Source organism: Melozone crissalis, unplaced genomic scaffold, assembly GCF_028551555.1.
Source record: "Melozone crissalis strain CALT ecotype California unplaced genomic scaffold, PUWL_Pcris_2 ptg000016l_1, whole genome shotgun sequence".
Lineage (NCBI taxonomy): Eukaryota > Metazoa > Chordata > Aves > Passeriformes > Passerellidae > Melozone > Melozone crissalis.
Genome location: NW_026535794.1, coordinates 55,654,513 through 55,673,090, shown reverse-complemented (window position 1 = coordinate 55,673,090; position 18,578 = coordinate 55,654,513). Strand labels below are relative to the sequence as shown.

General features: G+C 39.4%; 1 protein-coding gene across 2 annotated transcripts in view; it reads right to left on the bottom strand.

The window, feature by feature from the left end:
- The window catches only part of ITGA9 (integrin subunit alpha 9), a 212,119-nt gene that overhangs the window by 26,754 nt on the left and 166,787 nt on the right, over positions 1-18,578 (bottom strand). For both annotated transcript variants that reach the window (XM_054274023.1, XM_054274024.1), the window contains exons 24-26: positions 13,307-13,432; positions 12,613-12,732; positions 10,719-10,820 (exon numbers count right to left, since the gene is read on the bottom strand). In XM_054274023.1, the coding sequence (XP_054129998.1) occupies positions 10,719-10,820; positions 12,613-12,732; positions 13,307-13,432 (348 nt within the window). The remainder of the gene's footprint in view (positions 1-10,718; positions 10,821-12,612; positions 12,733-13,306; positions 13,433-18,578) is intronic.

Genomic DNA, 18,578 nt, shown 5'->3' with positions numbered 1-18,578 from the left:
AGTATTTGTTGATTTTTTTTGCAATTGCTAAAGCTAAAGTTAATAAGCCCATGATCAGTAAAGTGTTATCTTTCTGTCTCAGACTATTACTGCTGTGCATCAGGAAAGCATTGTGTGTGTATTGTCATGTATTTTTTTAATACTTCTACTAATTATTGTCACAATATTTCAAGAAGGATGGGTGAGATCCAGGGTATGTCCACTAACATATTCATATTAAAAACGATTTCTTTCGTACTGGACATTAATACAAACTTGTTTCTAAAATGTAGAATGCAGGAAATCTCTCCCAACCAAGTCATTGGCCTAATCAACTATGAACTTGGCTACTAAAGATTCTGTGCAAAAAAGCTAAACCTTTTTCTTTTCAGATAGGCATAGAGGCTTCGTTCGGAAGTAGCCCTCCAAGTTTGCTCATAGTGAAAAAGAGACCTTGCAGCAACCCCCTACCTTACTAATGCTGTTAAAAATTGCATGCTTTATTTCTACTTCTACTTATTATAGAAAGAAAAAAGGGAAGAAAGATTGGGGTGAAGATACACTCCCCCTTTTTGAGTTTTAAGTGGTGTCATGTTCTTATGTTTTATAATAAGTCATATAACAGTACAATATTCCTATGAAATCCAAGGTAAAGGACATTGGACAGCATTCTGATGTTTCTTCAACAGAACAATGGAGTACAAATGACCACCTACCTCATGGACAGTCAATACAAGGACTTGAATTGTTTATGAAGTATTTGCCTGTTTACAAACTGTTTTTCTGTTAACAGATTGTTTTCTGGGTTTTGGGTTCTTCAAGAGATAAATGGGTTACAGGTTGTTTTTAATAGCTGTGTTTTTCTATGAGGGTTAAATGGGTTAAAGGTTGAATGGTTTTAGTTTTTTATAAGTTGTAACATATAAGCATAGTGCCTGTGGCCTGAGCTCTCCATCAACAGATCCTGAATATAAATGTTGCAGCTTCCATGCAAATTTGGCCCATGCTGTCTTCTGTTGTCCCGTTTGCAAAGGGCCTTTGCAGATGGGTAACAGGAAACAAGTTACGAACTTTATTAAACAAGGAAGGCATATGTAAGCTTCCCAATCAGGCATATGTGAGCTTCCTAATCGGGTCTCTTATGAAGCTGCAAGTATTTCACTGGCCAGATCCCAAGGGAGCATGGAGTTCAGACCAATGAGAACACACAGACCAGGTTTTTCAAAATGTCCTTTATAAGGAAGGGCTTGGAAAAATAAACTTCCTCTGAGCCACACCAACATCGGGGGTGAGTGCCTCTGTCTCCTTTCCCCTCACCCCACACACATGACTTAACATGGGCCCAGTACTGAACCTTGGCACACACCACTAGTGACAGGCCTCCCACTAGACGTTGTGCCACTATAACACTCTGGTATCTGCTGTTCAGCCAGTTCTCAATCCACCTCACTAGCCATTAATCCAGTCCAGTCTCTTTGCATATGAGAATATTGTGAGAAGCAGTGTCAAAAGCCTTGTTTGCAATAGAGGTAGGCAATACACACTGATCTCCCCTCACCCATCCAGGTGGTTGTCTCCTCATAGAAGGCCATCAGGTTGGTCAAGCATGGTTTGCCTTTAGTGAATCCATGCTCACCACTCCTGATCCCTTTCTTGTCATCCATGTGGAGAGAGATGGCCTCCAGAATGAGACACTGCATTACCTTTCCCTTTCCAGAGACTGAGTTAGGATGATTGGCTGGTAGTTGCCCGGGTCGGTTCTCCTTGGTGTTTTTGAAGACCAGGGTGATATTTCTCAGGCACTTCTCCTTATCACCATGACCTCTCAAAGATGACCATGAGTGGCCTTGCTTTGGTGTCATGATAACAAGACTTGAAAACATAGCAAATAGACATGAACAAAGCTCTACATATTTAGCATTATCCAAATTCCCATAACTAGTATCACAATATTCAAAATAGTTCTCAAACATGGACCAGTTCTTCAACCAAGAAAAAATAATTTTAGCATTTTAGATAATAGCACAAAGCCTTTGTCAGACTTTTAAACATATTTTGCTGAACAGAGAGCTTCTTAAGCAGCAGACTGTCCCTCACACCCAGTACAAGGGAAATACCAAACAGGGATCAAACACAGATCTTCTGCCTTCCTTGTTGTTGGGGTTTAAGATTCTCTCAAAGAATTTCTCCCCATATATGTTAGTAGGAGACAATAGTGACCAGGTACTTAAGAGAGATAAAAGAAGTGGCCACAGCTCAGGGAAGGGGTCCAGCTGGCTACTCTCTCTTTTTACCTAGGGGTTTCTCTGGGAAGGGCAGAGATACTGCAAGAATTTGGATGGGAAAAGAAAGGGCTGAGGCAGCTGCTAGCTCTGTCTCTCTCTCTCTCACTCTCAGCTTCAGAGGAGGAAGTTTGACCTGGAGGGAATTCGCTGCCACCACTGGAGACTAGCCCACTCCTGCTTCTTCTGCTGTGGGGTGAGCCTCAGCTCATGAGTTCCCACTGAACTGGGAACCTTATTTACATCCTACCTCACTGAAAAAGGACTTTCACATCCACTCAGGTCCTTCAGGGGAAACCCCAGGATCCCTAAGCCCCCTCCTCCACCAAGGAAGCCTCTCCCGGCCATGTTCAGGAGCCCCATTGAGGAGTCCAGAGGCCACTGCCCAGCCCCCAATGGTTTTTGCCACTGCTCAGAGGTTTCTTTGCTACACTGTAACTCACACCCCTGCCCTGCACGGAGGCCCCGCAGTTCCAGCTAGGACTGTTGAGCTTCTGATACATCTCATCTACCACCCCGGAACACTGCTCATCCCTGCCTTCCTAGCTTGCCACTCTGAGGTTCCTGCTACAGCTCCTTTTGCTATCCAGAGGGGGCAGAGGGATCGGCTGAGTGAGTTTGTGAGGGATTTCTGCCGCCTGCATCCGCCATTACCGTGCGGAGAGAGGCGGCGCCACAGCGCCCCCTGCAGCTGCGGGGGAATCATCAGACCTGCCCTGCCTGGCCCGGAGCCCACAGCGCCCCTGCCGGCTGTGACCGTAACTGCACCAAAGGGGAAATGGCTTCAAGAGAGGCAAGAGACAATTTATTGGGATTTCTGTTCATGTTTGTTGTTTATGCACGCCTTGTTATGCACACACACATTAGTAAAGACCTGCTATTCTTTATCTTGTATCTTTGCCTGAAAGCCCATTAATTTCAAAGTTATAATAATTTGGAGGGAAGGGGGTCATATTTTCCATTTCAAAGGAGGCTCCTGCTTTCCTTAGCCAAGACACTTGTATTTCTAAGCAGCTTGGAAAGATGATCTGATGTGGCAGTCAAGTTTTCACAGATGCTAAGGTTAGCATCCATCTTATGGACACAGGACTTAGATAACAAGACAAAAATTTTATTTTCCTTTCTGCTTCTAAAAACCTAATCTCTTTACATTTTAAGTATTTCCAACTTTACTGAAGAGACCTTTAAAGCAGTCTCTGGTGCCTTCTTTCCACTACTCAACAAGCAATGTTAACATATCACAACCTCCAGCATAATAGACCTATATGCACTTCATCCTGCCAAAAGACAGAACCAGAAAAAGCTGCAGAGATGAAATAATATGGTATCTCTATAGCAAGAGCTTCACATTTCAGGTCTGAAGCACACTGGCTAGAAGACCCTGGTTGTAGCTTTTGCAGTAACAGCTTCAGCTAATAGGGTAGAGCAGCAGCTTATCTGTCTGGTTTCTTCTAGCAGTCTGGAGTCAACACACATGCATAAAAAACCCCATTCAATGCTTTGTAGTTTGAAGAGAAGCACGGATGTTGTGCATGTTAATGTCCCTAGCCATCTCAAGTCCTCAAAATCTGCCTGCATAAATACACAGCAACTGCAATGAGTTTTGATGAAGAAGGTACCAACAAGAAAAAAACCCAAGCCAAACCCAAACTGAATCAGACTGAGCAGTCAGAGAATATTGTGTATCTGGAGTATCAGGAAGAAAATACAGTCATTGACAGGATGCCAGGGAAGCAAGCCATCCCTGGGGGGAAGGTTGGAGGCAGAGGGCAATTGGTACTAAAGAGAAGTACACCTCCTGCCACCTGCTGCTGGACCCACTGGCCATATCACAGTCTCTAAAAACTGGGGCAAACCTTGAATTCCCTGTCCTTTCCATCCCAGCAGCACAGCCTCTGCAGGGTGGCTAACAGGTTGGGGAGCACAAGAAAACCTCCATCTCAGCACAATTCCCAGAGCTCTGACCTATAGAGAAGACAGAAGTGATAAGAGTAACTGATGCAGAAGATAAGTGTGTTGGCAAAATATCCCAAAAGGTGCAGTAGGGGCAGCAGGTGGTTCACAGAAAGCACATATAACAGTTACAAAATACAGAGTGAATTAGATGTTTGTTTTCAGATTCTGATAAAATGTCAGGGAAAAAACATGAAAAACATCGCAGTCTTGACATGTAAGGTTTTTTAGTTTCATATTTATCTTTTCCATTTTGCACGGTACATGCAGGATTTGAAAGTGGGGAAGCCCAGGAGGCAGTGCAGCTTGCCATTTAGCTTTATGCAGCTCACACCTCAATCAGGTTTTACACAGTGTAACTGCCCTTCTGGAAGATAACTGAGATTTCCACCCAACCACTGATTTTTGCAATGCTGAACACAGATGTACAAGAGCACCTACCAGTTCATCTTCTACCTGTGCCAACACTTGCTATATCCTGACAGCTATATCTTGGTTAACAAATTATGAAGAAACAGAACTTTTGTTTTTAAGAAATGTAAAGCACCTTATTTCAGTAAAGCATGTAAGCAAGAAGTTAACTGAGTAGGAATTTTTGAAAGTAATTAAAGTTCATAGTCTGTCAAAGCTCTTTTTGGAAGAGGAACAGACTCTATGCTGGTACTCAGAAAGAAAAGGAACATACTTCAGCAAAAGCTGATTTAAAATGCAAATTGAGAAATTTTCTTTTTGCTCATATATAATAAATAAATTTTAGGCACCTGCCTCATGAGCCACAGCACCATGGGAGGCATGGTGCTTATAAAAAAATGCTATTCTATTTCTGTATTATCACATAGATTATTTCTGTTTTTTCAAACCACACTGCATTGCTGCTTGACTTTTCCATTCAAGTACTGTTATGCTTGGGGGAAGTTCACCAGTAAAGACACTATTCTCCTTTATGTCTGTACATATATGCATATACATCCCTTCTACATTGTCCTAGGTTACAATATAAAGATGTATTCTATCCCCATCCTCAAGAGCTGCTGAAACCAGGAGGAGCATTGTTTTTTCCTTATCTCCTCTTAATGGGTCCATCAATGTCTTGCCTCATGACTCAGAGATCTCTCCCTCCGGGAGCCATTTCTGTTTAAGGGGTAATCAAGGACCCACAGCATGACTCAGAACAATTTCAGCCCATTGTGAGATGCTCCACCAGGGGGGAGGAGCTAAGCTTCCCCATCTGGATACAATCTGGGTTTTGGGACACCACAAGCAGCCCTTACCTACTGGTTTCCAGAGGACAAGAGATACCAGATCTTTTCTACAGGATCACCACTTCAACAAGACAATTTCATCTGGACTGCTACCACCACCCTAACTAGCAGGGTGTCAGGTTGTATTCTGACTCTGTCAGTGGTTTTTTTTCTTTTGCATTATTGCATGTATTTCAGGGGTTTTTTTCCTTTTCCTAATAAATTGTATTTCTGACTTGGAGTCTCTCACTGGTTTTGCTTTCAAACCAGGACATATTTATTTATTTACATATACTAAGAAAAGCAGTATTTTCTTTAAAAATACAAACCTGAAGTTTCCTCGCAACCTGTTTGTCTCTATCCCGGGGAAATTAACTGTAATTGATTGTTATTGTGTATTCTATTCCTTTACTCAAGTGTATGTTTCTACCTGAGAGACTGCAGTGTAAAGACAAGAAAATCTATAAAAAGAATATTATAGCAGCAAATGGAAATGTGAAATAAAATGAATACCTTAACATGACAAAAACAATATGGCAGCAAATAATTTGCTGGCAAGAAGGCTGCAAAGCTGCTGGAGAAAGCTCCAGCCAGATATTTAAAAGGCAAACTGAGGAGATCTGATGCCTTAAAATGCTGAGTGTTTCTAAAAAATGAGAGGTTGCTGGTGGATTGCTCAGTGGAAGATGTATTCCCACATGCATTAAAAAAAAAACAACTGGAACATCATGGACACTGTCCAGTATCACAAGCTGCTTCAACAGACATGGAGAAGAGGCCAAAGTCAGGAGTCCTCAATGCTGCAGGCAGACAGCTAAAGCTTAGGTTCATGAATATACATTTAAATCTCTTTGCACAGAATATGCATATAAAGACAGCTTCCAAGTCTTCATAACCATAAACTGACTTTTTGTAAGCTTTATTTTCACTGTTGTTTTTCTACAAAATATATTATCATTGGAAACATAAACATACCTAACTTCTGAACAGAAAAAACCCATGGAGGACAACCTCTTGACTGTGTTGCATTGTCTTGGTTTAAGACAATTTAAAGGGAACACTCTACAAGGAGTTCTCTCTCTTAGTGTTAATCCCTTTCCACCGATAAGAAGCAACTGAATACTAGTGGATATAAGTGAAAAAATAGCAGTTTACTAGCAAGCAAAACAGCAACAGGCAAAAAAATAACAGTAAACAATCACCAGATTCAAAATTGCTATTTCTCACAGACGCCCACCAGAGACAAAGAGAAACTTGAATCTGCAGAGCGACCCATCCTAAGATGCTGCCCGCCACAGCAGAGTGTATGGTTCTAAAGACAAAAGGAAAATGGCAGCAAACCCTCCCGTGAAGGTGGGAGCTTTTGAAGCAGTACTAGTGGCAGATAGAAACCGTCGGGGTGTGTGGGATCAGTGTTCCCAATTGCTGCTGCCTCCTGACACCTGCTGGACTCTGCCAGTTTTGGGGTTGCTGCCTTGGGTCCCTACTCCGACGGAAGAGGAGGAAAGGAAGAACAGACTTTCAGCACTAATGAGCGGTACCCTGGCAGCAGACAGCTCTGGCTTAGTTCTGTCCACAGGTGTTGCAAAATAACAGTAAACTCTGAAACACTCTGAAACAGTATCTGATTGCAAAATGCTGATTCTCCACTTGGTACTGTTGCAAGTAGAGGAAAGAAAAGGCCAAGAGGCAAGCCAAACAGGAAGAGGGAGAGATCCCCGAGTGTCCCAATTTTTAAAAAGCCCTGGGCACCACCTCCCTATTCTGTTTTCTCGTGCAGGGGTCTTAAAGAGACAGTAACAATTTTGGGCATAAAAGACAGGGGATACAGTAACATTTTGGGATACCTGGGATATGCATTAAACCTAGAGTGACTGAACTGGAAATAAAAGAACAGAGAACTCTATCCAGAGGGCACAAAAGGTTCAGAGGGTTGATGGAGCATACCTGTACTTAGTGGATAGTACCAGACAGCAGCCCTAAGCATTACAGGTCACTGTGTTGCAGGACCTGCATACATTTCATCTGGGGTTGCTTTTTCATGCAGGCAGCTTTGCATTTCCTCACTTTCAATACAGGAAGACTCAGAGGCATTTGGATAGTTTTGTTGTAGTAAAATCCAGTTAATCCTTCCTTCCAAAGGCTGTCCTTTTGCTCCTTAAGAGCACTCATCCTCTTCCTGCACACAAGCAGTGAGCAGAAAATGTGGATGCTTCAATCTGGTATTTGACTACTGCATTCTCTTGGAGATTATTGTTGGTTTTGCTCATAGACCAAGAAGAAGAGAATCAAACCTTCATGGAAACTCATATGACGAAGAAAATAAAGTATGCCTCCTGAAAATATGACACCAGTTTCAGACAATATATATGGATGCTACTACCACTGTCATCACAGAGCCAAATCCAAACTCTGATCACCTTCTTCATGTGATTTGTCTAATATAAGAGCTCGAGCAGCCTATTGTAACCAGAACCAAAAACACATAATTAAAAATCACATAAAATCATATCCAAATCCAGAGAAATTATTTCTCGGAATTGCACAAATGCATCTTTTTTTAAAAATCAGTTAATTTTAAAGACAACCTGCTACCCAACTTAGAGATACTCACTCACACTCACGGTTGAAGTATCTGACAGAGTTGGTGTTTATATGGGTGGTCCACTGATCTTTCTTATACTACCATAAAAATATCAGCATTCCTTTTCTGTTTGTCTTGCGTCTCAATTTATCTTCTTTACAGAGAATTTGCACTCTGATACTACACACTATAATGTAATAGTGCCAATTGAAATAATGGTACCTGGTCGTAAAAACCATTTAGATGTTAATAATGATAATAAATTAAATAATAATAAGCCCACATTTAGCCTGAGAAAGCAAAAAGCCTTTTCAACCTTAGCATGAAAAAGTGTCTAACAAATGTTAGGGAACGCTGTCATAAACAGTCTCATAGGAAGTCCATGCACAACTGTACAAAAGGAGCTGCTATCCAAATGGATACAGTACAGCAGTCTCTGGTCAATGAAGAGTGAAAAATGAGCTTTAAAAAGGAAAAGAGGAGGTTGAATGATGACATTTTCTTTCTTCAGTCTCTATTTCCAGCTAAATAGTTGTGGCTTGCAACAACTACTCTTCACTTCTGCATTTCAGAAGAAGAGAACACAGAAAAATTAATACCTTGAGCCAAGCCATATCCTAAATTTGTGCCTGAACATGACCCTGTGCAAAACATACAGCTATACTGAAGCTGGCATATGGAAATTTATAAAGTAGAGAAGAATTGGCACTCATATGAGAAAGTACTTGAAAATACAGATTAATGTTACATGGCTACAGCATTTCAAGCATGCTCGTTTACAGCTACGGCTTTCCAGGAATTGGAAGCAAGCTCTTGTTTGAAGCTTAAGATAGCTTCCCAACACATACACAGTGAGCTTCATAATGCAGCTCAAGGCCTGATGAAAGGCCTTCTGAGAATAGAAAAGGACAATTTCTTTTTTTGCCTAATTTTCTTTTTTTCTTTCTCTAAGCATTAGATAACAATGAAATACAGCAGAGCCAGCATTTCTAGAAAAAAAGCATTTCTAAATTTTGAACATTAAAAAATACCAATCTGACACATTTCACAGTGTGCCTATCATTCTCAGATATTCTAAAACCTTTTACAGTTGAAAATATTTGTCATAGAGATACTGGGTTCCTCCATTTCCATTGAGACATGGGTATCACAGTCAGGTGTTACTTCAGTCATATTATAAATGGGTAATGTGATGGTTGGCTCTCACAATTAAGAGATTAATATTATGTGTATGTTAAGAGAAGTTTTACATATACATAGTTATTTTTATATGTTCTCCCCATAATCCTCTTTCCCTTCTCCCTTATATTATTGTCACTAGCCCGGGCATTTAGGGGAGGGCAAACTTGTTACCAGGAGGCACAGTATGGCAACACCTGACCATCAATCAAGTTGTAAGAAAGTGATCTCCACCAATGGATGGCAGAGAAGGAGTCGACTGACAAGACTTTAGGAGGGGCCAAGAGCATAAAAGGCAGAGCATTCATTTTGCAAACGAGTGCATGGCTGCTGGTCACAGACTCTCAGAGCTGTAAAATTTTTCCTGATTAAGTACTTCATTTTATTTTTGTTAAGGTTTAATAAAACTTTGAAAATTTAAAAGTGAGTGTTTTTTCTCAAAAGTCATTAATGAAATTTTGCCATACAATTGCAAGATTGTTCTGCAAGTGTTCTGTGCAAGCTGCAGAACTAAGAAGAGGCCAAGCAATGTACCAACACTCAGGACTGCAGGCCACTTATAAGGCACATTCGTGGCAATGGCTATGTTTTTCATTTTAACTTCCAAACCTATTGTATAGAATGGTAGAGAAACCTGACAAAGAAAAGAAAACAGAACGGAAAAAAGAAGATTGTGTCATATAAAATAACTCCTTTTTCTGATAGGTCTGATGAAATAGAAATTCAAGACTACAGTTACAGACATGGTTGTTGAGGGATACCTCTGGTGCAAATAGCTGAGTTTGCAAACTGCAGAGATGCTGATTGAAATGCAGATTGAGCCCTTTGTAGTGCCCAAGACAAGAAGCTGTGAACTGGGGGGTGACAGCCAGGTGAATGGACACTGAGACACAGCAGTACCAGTGAAGTGGCAGATTTTTGGATAACAGAAGGAAGGAAGACAAATGGCACCAAAAAGGTAGAAGACTCAGGAGAAAGAGGGAGATCAGCACAATATGTGGTATCAGCTCGTACTTGATTTTTACCAGCTTAGCACAAGAAAAAAAAGTTAAATTAATTTCTGAAAGTTTGGACACCTTTTTGCATTTTCACAGCTCCCAAAATATCATTAACGCTTCTAAATATTTCATTCTGGCACATGTAAAAAGACTTACTGAGGTTTCAAGTCTCCTCTAGGTTTGCAAAGGAAATTTGAATTACATTAAAGCAAATATTAATCATAAATCAAGACCTAAATCTAATTTATGCATTAATACCTCAAGGATATTTTAGCTAGTACAACACAGATCACTCTGGTTTGACATACCAACATTCACTCTGCTGACATGGTTATCACACAGAGCTAACCACAAAAACACAGTTCACAGTACTGTTAGTCTAGTCAAACTCTAGGCACTCTTGTGGGTTAGCCCAGGCACAAATTCCAGTTTGTATAGAGCTCTCAGTGATTTCCAGCCCACTGGGTTAAGGAAACATTTCTCTTTAGCTTTGTGTACTCACTGGTTTTTCTTCTGGGTTCCCATGGGGCACCTCCACGACTCTGAGGTCATGGTCCACCTGCAGCCTTGCCCTTGTGACAAACTGGATGACTGATGAACTGTCCTGAGGAGAAAAAAGAGGAACAACTGGACTTAACAACAACAACAACAAAAGCACCAACCCCCGTCAAAAAAAGCCCAAAAACCATCAAACAATTGCCAGTATAATAAATACACCCAGACAACGCTTAGTGAAGGCTAGGTTGGAGTTAAGTACCAGCCTGGTTACAACTCTGCTTTGAAAAAATATACTTTATGCTCATAAAAGATATACCTGAGCACATTGTTTCAGATTATAGCAAAATCAGGTATGATAGACTTTAAACACATACTTTGTATTTGGTTTGTTAATATTTCCCACATTTACCATGAAAGCAAGACAGAGAATTTCCAGTGACACAGGCAGGCTCAATATTAACTGTGAAAAATGTTCCAATTTGTTTTTCAAGTGAACAAAAAAATGATATACAGAAACTGGGATAAACTACAATATATCCTGAGGGAGAACTTCTTATTTGAATCTGTGCATGGCAACTATCTTAATCACTGTACAATTCCTCTCATTAATATGTATTTCTCCAATAAAATGCCCGGTGCATTTTAACATGCACATTTCAATAAGATGCCATTTCAACTTACAGATTACTCACTTGTATGTGGTTTGCCTTGAGAAGAATATGTAATAAGTAGAAAACAGCATGCACTGGTGATACTCAAACATGTGTAAACACTCTATGTCTTTTAAGGCAGTGTTGCTAAAAGTAATCTTAGAAGGGACCCAGCAATGGGATGAATCCTGGCTATATCCCAAGAAGCATATTGTGCATGCACTCAGTTGTAAACTATGTAAACTACGTAAATATGTGAACACGACTTATTTGCATATTTCAGCATTTCTATAAGTATGTAACAAATATCTGAAACTTCTGGCCATGTCTGTACTTCTTCTTTTCAAATATGAGCAAACATTAACAGACTTACTGGTTGCAATTGGAAAACCTCAAAACTATTAAATGTTTTCTAATAAGGGCTCCCTCTGATGCTTTTAATCTAACAGCTATGAAAGACAGGTTTATTTTAATAGGTTTATGTTATCAGTTTTCTCCTTCAATTATCTTATTCCTTCATAACCTTACAGCATCTTGCCAGAATTAGTCAGCATTTTTTTAAGTAAAGGAACATAGGTGAAAATGCAATAAATCACAAAAAATTTAAAAGATTTACTGTCTCATTCAGCAGCTTCAGAGAAGAAAGAAATTAAATGGCAACCATTTGTTTATTGCCACAAATGTTAAGCTCAGCATTAATGTGGTCATGATGCATCTTCTTTGAATAATAATAATTTAATAAATAATAATTATTTATATTTTTATTTTATATTTTTATTGTATTTTTATTATATTTATTATTTTATTTATATTAATTTATATTTTATTTTTATTATTATTTAATAATAATTAAAATACTTCTATGTCTCTCTTTACACGGGAAGATAGTAATAGCTGGTCACAGTTTACATTCACTTACATACATTTTTTTAGAATGAAAACTTACAGAAATCAATGAGATCTTCAGAAATCTCTAGCCTAAACATCATGCACACAATTAGGGGTCTCGTTTGTCATTTTTCAATGTATAAATTTCTGAACTAAATTTATTTCTATTCTAATGAGTAATGGCTAAGAACTAAGATTAACACCTCCGTACATGCTGTAAATGAGTAGATTTGTTTTGTTGGATACCATTATTACTTTTCACACACTAGTAAAGAGGAAGAAATTGAAGTCTTGAGTTTATTGGTTCATCTAAGCACACTTAAATTGGCATTGAAGACAACCTACAAGGAGACCACGTACTTTCTTGAGTATCTCGGTATTCAGCAGCATGTAGATATTTATATCACAGGACTCTGCTTTAGGTAGTGAGCTTATGTTGCAGTGTAGAATTAAACAAGATCTGCCTGGTCTTTCACAGTCCTACAGGAAATATGGAAAAAGTTGTTAGGCAAAGGAGGTAAAAATTAAATGATAAATGAAAAATTGTAAAATTCAACAATAAATGATAAACAGCAAACACACCAGAAAACTAAGTTATATAACTGCTATATAATACAGCACTCTTGCACTGAAACAACAACTTTCAAGACCTGAAGATAGCTGGCTACAGATGCCTGCATGAAAGGAAGCCAGGTAAAATTCAGTCCTCTACAGAGCTGCTGAGCCAGGCAAGCATTCAAAACTGAAAGGAACAGGACTGCTGCTGCACACCAGCCCTTTGTGTGGGTCAGGCAGTGCAGTGACCCAGTGCTCCCACATGCATTTGACAGAGCAAAGGCTCTGGTTACCAAGTGTGTGCTGCCACGTCAGCTATTTCCCTTTCCACTGCACTTCCTGAAACCTCCTATTTACTTTTAAAAAACAGACAATTACAATCATTACATGTCCCCCCAGCACGAACTAGCTGCTTCAGATCGTCATGCCAAACCATGCAAAATGTTTTGTAAAATATGCTGTATGTTCAAGTGATGCCATAAGCGGTACTGTTTCTTACCAATACTTTTCTGCCAGACTTCGTGAAAAAAGCAAATATTGTGTGGAAAATGTTTTCATTCTCTTGAGGAACAACACATGGGCTGTGGCTTCTATGGAAAGAACAGCTTCCTTTGTCCTGACCAACCTGCATGCACAATTATAAATCAAAATTATTATTCCGAATTAGTGAAATTACACAAGAAGGTTGAATTAGCCTGTCTGTAAAAACACACCTTAATTTGAGCTAAATGTCTGGACTCCTATTAATAGTCAAAAGAGAAAAATAACCACCTTGGGAGTCAAATAACCCTAAAGAAAGTATCTGAAGTAAGCCAGATAATCATGCACTGGAAATGCTTTGACTGGACAGGATACAAATATGTTTAACCTAGCTCACGTGCAGGTGTCTGTGTTCTACATGTCTGGAGATAGAGGAGAAAAACTTCAGCAAAATATATGTTATGACATAGCATTTTAAATCAATAGTTGTCCTAGTTACAGAAATAGTAGGCAGAGTTTAGCACTAGGGCTGACCCAAAAATCTTCCTCTACATCAACCTGCACAAGTTTGTTTATTATTTCTTTAAGACTTGGAGTCAGAAGCAGAATCTCTATGTTTTACCCCAGTTCACAAAACCTGGAGGGGTGCTTTGTGCCTTTAAAAACAGGGAACAGAAACATGGAGTTCTCTCCCCTTCTTTCTGGACTCTCAAGCATTTCAAAATCCCTTCAGACGCTGCCACAGGCCCTTTGCCGGGGAGGGGACGGATTTGCCCACGGTTGCCTGCAGCCGGCACGCCAGAGGTCAGAGGCGCTCCACGAGTTCCAGCCGCTGCCAGTGGCTGCACCACGCGAGGGAGAGCCCTGGTGGGTGGCGTGGCTTAGGCAGCCCAGCAGCATTGACTGCTTTTGGACAAAAACAGCTTTTCCAGATTTTTTTTGTCCCTGTTCTCTGTTGGTTATTCGTTTGGCGGAGCAGGGAAGGCAGGGAGTTTTGGAACAGCAAACAAGCTTGTTTGCTGTGCTGTTTCCTCTCTTGGCTATGGGGCCCAGGGATGGGATTCTCCACCATTTTATCTGTGTTCCCCAGGACAATCAGGGGGATCTCCTCCGCATTTGTGTGTGGGCATTGAACCATTTGCAGTTCACCACTTAAACCATGTATTTGTTGATTATTGCTGTTTTTGTTAAGTAAACCGCTATTTTCTTCACTTGTATCTCTTCGTATTTGTCTTTCCTCATTAGTGGAAAGGAAAGAAGTTAAAACTAAGGGGAAGCAACTTATTTCAGAGACCTCACCCCATAAATTGTCTTAAATGAAGACAATAGTATTACCCTTTGTACTAACTTTTTTGATGTTTTGGCCAACTCAAGTGAATCCCTGTTTATATCAGAACTAACAAGATAAATCTTTGTGTAAATGCACAAGCCTAGGCACTAAGTCTGTTCTTTTACCTTTAGCAGAAATAATACAAAGCCACCTTTTTGTGTCATTAGCTTATTCACTTGCCCAAGAAAGTGGATGACTGAGCCAAGTAAGACTTGAAAAGTACCAAACTGATAAAATGAGCTTCAGTCAAGATAATCTTGCTCAAGAAAAGCCTTCTCACTTTTTGCAACTAACAAATATTTACTGAAAAAAAATGACCAACGTTGAATAAAAAGTATGACAACAAAGTATTAGCAAATTCTTCCTGCTACTATACTTAAAGCCTGTAAGTGAGAGAAGGGGATTTTCTCATAAGCCACCAACTGACATTCTTGCACATACTGCCCATGACCTCCTCACATCCTATGACATGATACAAGACTGAAAACTTGCACCTTACTAAAATCATAAATCCTTGAAAGAGGGAAAGAAAAAGCTGATACAGCAGTTACAGGTCTGTCTAGATTTTAAATGCTATTTCCAGACAAGTGATATGTATGTCTCTTTGAAAGTGATATGGATCACCTGTCTGCTTCACTGGCCCACTAATTCTTCATAATCTGTTCTTTGCAGTATGTATTCAAAACGTGACTTAATATGATCTGTCCTTACATTCCCAACAAATATATCCAATGTTTACAGTCTCCTTGGGCTCAACTGAAGATAAAGACTGATTTTTCTAGATCAGCTGAAATGAGTTTTCATTACTTACTTTAGGTAAGATATTCACAAAGCCCACAGACATTTATTTCTTTGATCTTTCACAGGTAAATTGCATTCCACATCAACTAGAAGGCTTACGTTAAATTAAAAAAGTCAGGATCTATTGTGACAGATGAGTATTGTGATGACTGACTCTCACAATTAACAGACAAATATCATGTATGTAGGTTAAGAAAAGTTTTATAAATTTATAGTTATGTTTTATCCCCTAGTGTTGTTATCAAGGGACAGCCGGGGTTGGGACATTTGGAAGGGTTGGATTGTCACAACACCTGACCTCCAATCAGGATTTGAGGAAGTAAACTCCACCACTGGACAGCGAAGAAGAGATTGATGGACAGAACTTTGGGAGGGGTTAAAGGGTTAAAAGGTGAAACCTCCATTGTGTGGGTGAGCACGGGGTGGGGAAAATCCTTTGCTCCCAGCATTGTAACCTTTTCTCTATTCAGTCTTCTACTGTATTTTGGATAAGGTTTAATAAACCTTTCTAAAATTATGAAAAGGGAGTAGCTATTTCTCACATCTATTAAGTACTTGTTATTTAGTCCTGAAAGTTTAAATTCCAGATGTCATTAGATTTATGCAAGAGATACAAGAAGGACAGTACAAGTTTTCGTACTACACAAACTTTTGGCCTACTTCCTAAATAGTACTGATTTATATCTTGTAAAAGTACAGTGTAAAAATGAGCCAAAGCAGAAATGTCTCACAAGACTAAAAGGAATTGTTTAGCATGAATCAACTTAAACCTGGTCCTTTCTACTTGAAGTTACTATCTTTTCTTAAACTGAAGATTGGCATAATTTTTAAAATACTTCAGCTGAAACAGAGAAAGGCACCTCCAGAGGATTAACTCGTCCATATTAGGAGGGAAGCATGGAAACATGCAAGAACTAAGCACCTCCTGTTACCTGCACTGCTCTGGAACAGACCATCAGGTCACCTATACTCTCTTTCATCAGCCAAAGTCAGCAGCTACTTCCTAGAAGGCAGACACTGCTACTTGGCCAGCAGAATTTGGGGGAATTCAACCAGGCAGAAATTAGATTACACTCATCTGTGTACCTGTGATCAATCAGCATAAGCTGGCAGGCGGCAGGCAGCATGCAGGAAATGATGCAAAGCAACTGAGCAGAAATCCATTTCTTTTGGCACTCTTGGAAGCCAAAGAGCCACAAAATGGGAAAAAAATTAATAAAAAATTCTAAGTGGTTGGATCATGGTAATGTAGAAGCAAATCCATCCTTTTGAAAGGACTGGCCACAGCTGATTTGGTGGGATATTTTCTAGGGGGTTTGGTTTGTTTGTTTTATTAGGATGACTGTTAGACATTTTTATTTCACATCATGTGTTATTCTCAATTTTTACATGCATAAGTATTCTGTAAACCAGCCAGAAAAAACTTGTGGCAACTTTTCAATAAACTTTGTTTTCAATTACATATTCATCTGTAGAAAGACAACTAGTTAAATAAAATCTCAGCACAAAACTGTTTGCATTATGGTGAGACTGAACTGCATCTCTGAAATACAAATAACGATTTGTATTGTGAGCCTCATTGAGACTTTCTTCTTGTTCAAACATGTTGCTATCCCAGCCACCTTGTGGTACACAGACAAGGAAATTTCTGGCCAAATGTTTATGATTTATAGATGCAAGAATTGTACAAGTCTTTGAAATGCAGTGGGAAGGAAGCCAGGCTCTTCATCAGACTTGGAGTTTCAGGGCATTCCTGGCATTCCAAAGCTCTTCGAAAATTTCCATTTCTCCATTTCTCAGCAGCCTATAAACAGAAAAAGACTACCACCAGAGTGGTCTTCCCAGGATCCGGTATCCAACATCTTACAGAAACAGCAGAAGAGACTTCTTTTGAGCAGTGCATAGGATGTTGAAAGAGATGTGCACTGCTCAAAAAACTGGGGCAGGGAACAAGAGGCACAAAAGACAGGCTCTCCTAAATCCTACATTACGACTACAGATCGGGAAATAAAAACCTTTCCCAAGAGAGGTACCAAGTAGAAGTAGCCCTGCAGCCTTCCAAGAAGGGATTTCCAAGGAGCTTTGTTGGAACTGTCTCTGCTGAAGGTTGTTTCATTCTGTTTTCCAGAAACTACTTAATAAGTCCTGAATAAAATAATTTGCAGTCTGGTGCACTGGTCTGTTGTCTACAGATAAATCTGTACTGGAAGTATACCTAAAATCTGTACCCAGAAGAGTCAGACAAAGTCCATGTTAGCACATAAAGCAGGCCAAAGAAAAAGGTAAACCAGACTAACTGCATAGCATCTTCAGCACCTATGCTCATATTGCACACTTTTCTAACCTGCTCTGAGTCTGGTCCTGTGGTCTGAATGTGCTGCAGCCACAAATTAATGGCTGACCTAGCAGATTTCACTGAAGAGTTTTACGTTACTGGAAAAAAAGAGTCTAACATCAAAGATCTTAAATTATTTTTTACTCTTTCTTCTTCTCTATATTCAGTGGTCTATGTCATCACATACAGTCTAGACTACCACACATATCATGAGTTTTTTTGCGGCAACAGTGTAAAATTTTTGTAACACAGAAGTAAGTATTACTAATTACTGATCCTAGCCTTCAACTTCTGGAAAACATTTCTAACTTTTAAAAATACATTTTTTTGTAAAGAAATTGCATTTTCAGAATGACAATTCTAAACTGAAAAATTTGTAAGGGGGTGGTTGTCTTATGGAAATCCAAACACTTTATAAAATCTTTTCCCACAGATTTGATATATCTATTATTTGTCATTTTCATTACTTGAATGAAGCATGCTTTCACTATCTTGAATGTCTTCAACCTTCACACGAGGCAAACCAACATCCAGAGCAAAAGTAAAATCTTCCCACAGAAGTTTTTACCGACAGTCGTTTCTTTTTACTATGATTGGGATGTTCCCATTCTCTAGCAATGTCTTGTCTTAGGCTGAAAAATACTTAACATCAATACATACATCATGTTTTTTCTAGTTTTTACCTCAATTTCAAAGGAACTTTTGTCAAACTGCTCAGCCCCAGTGTAAAGAAATGTTAAAAAAATTATTCTGATATTCTCACTGTGGAATATCAGAGTTATTAATGCAGTAGCACAGCCTGCATTCAGATTTCACATGCATTCT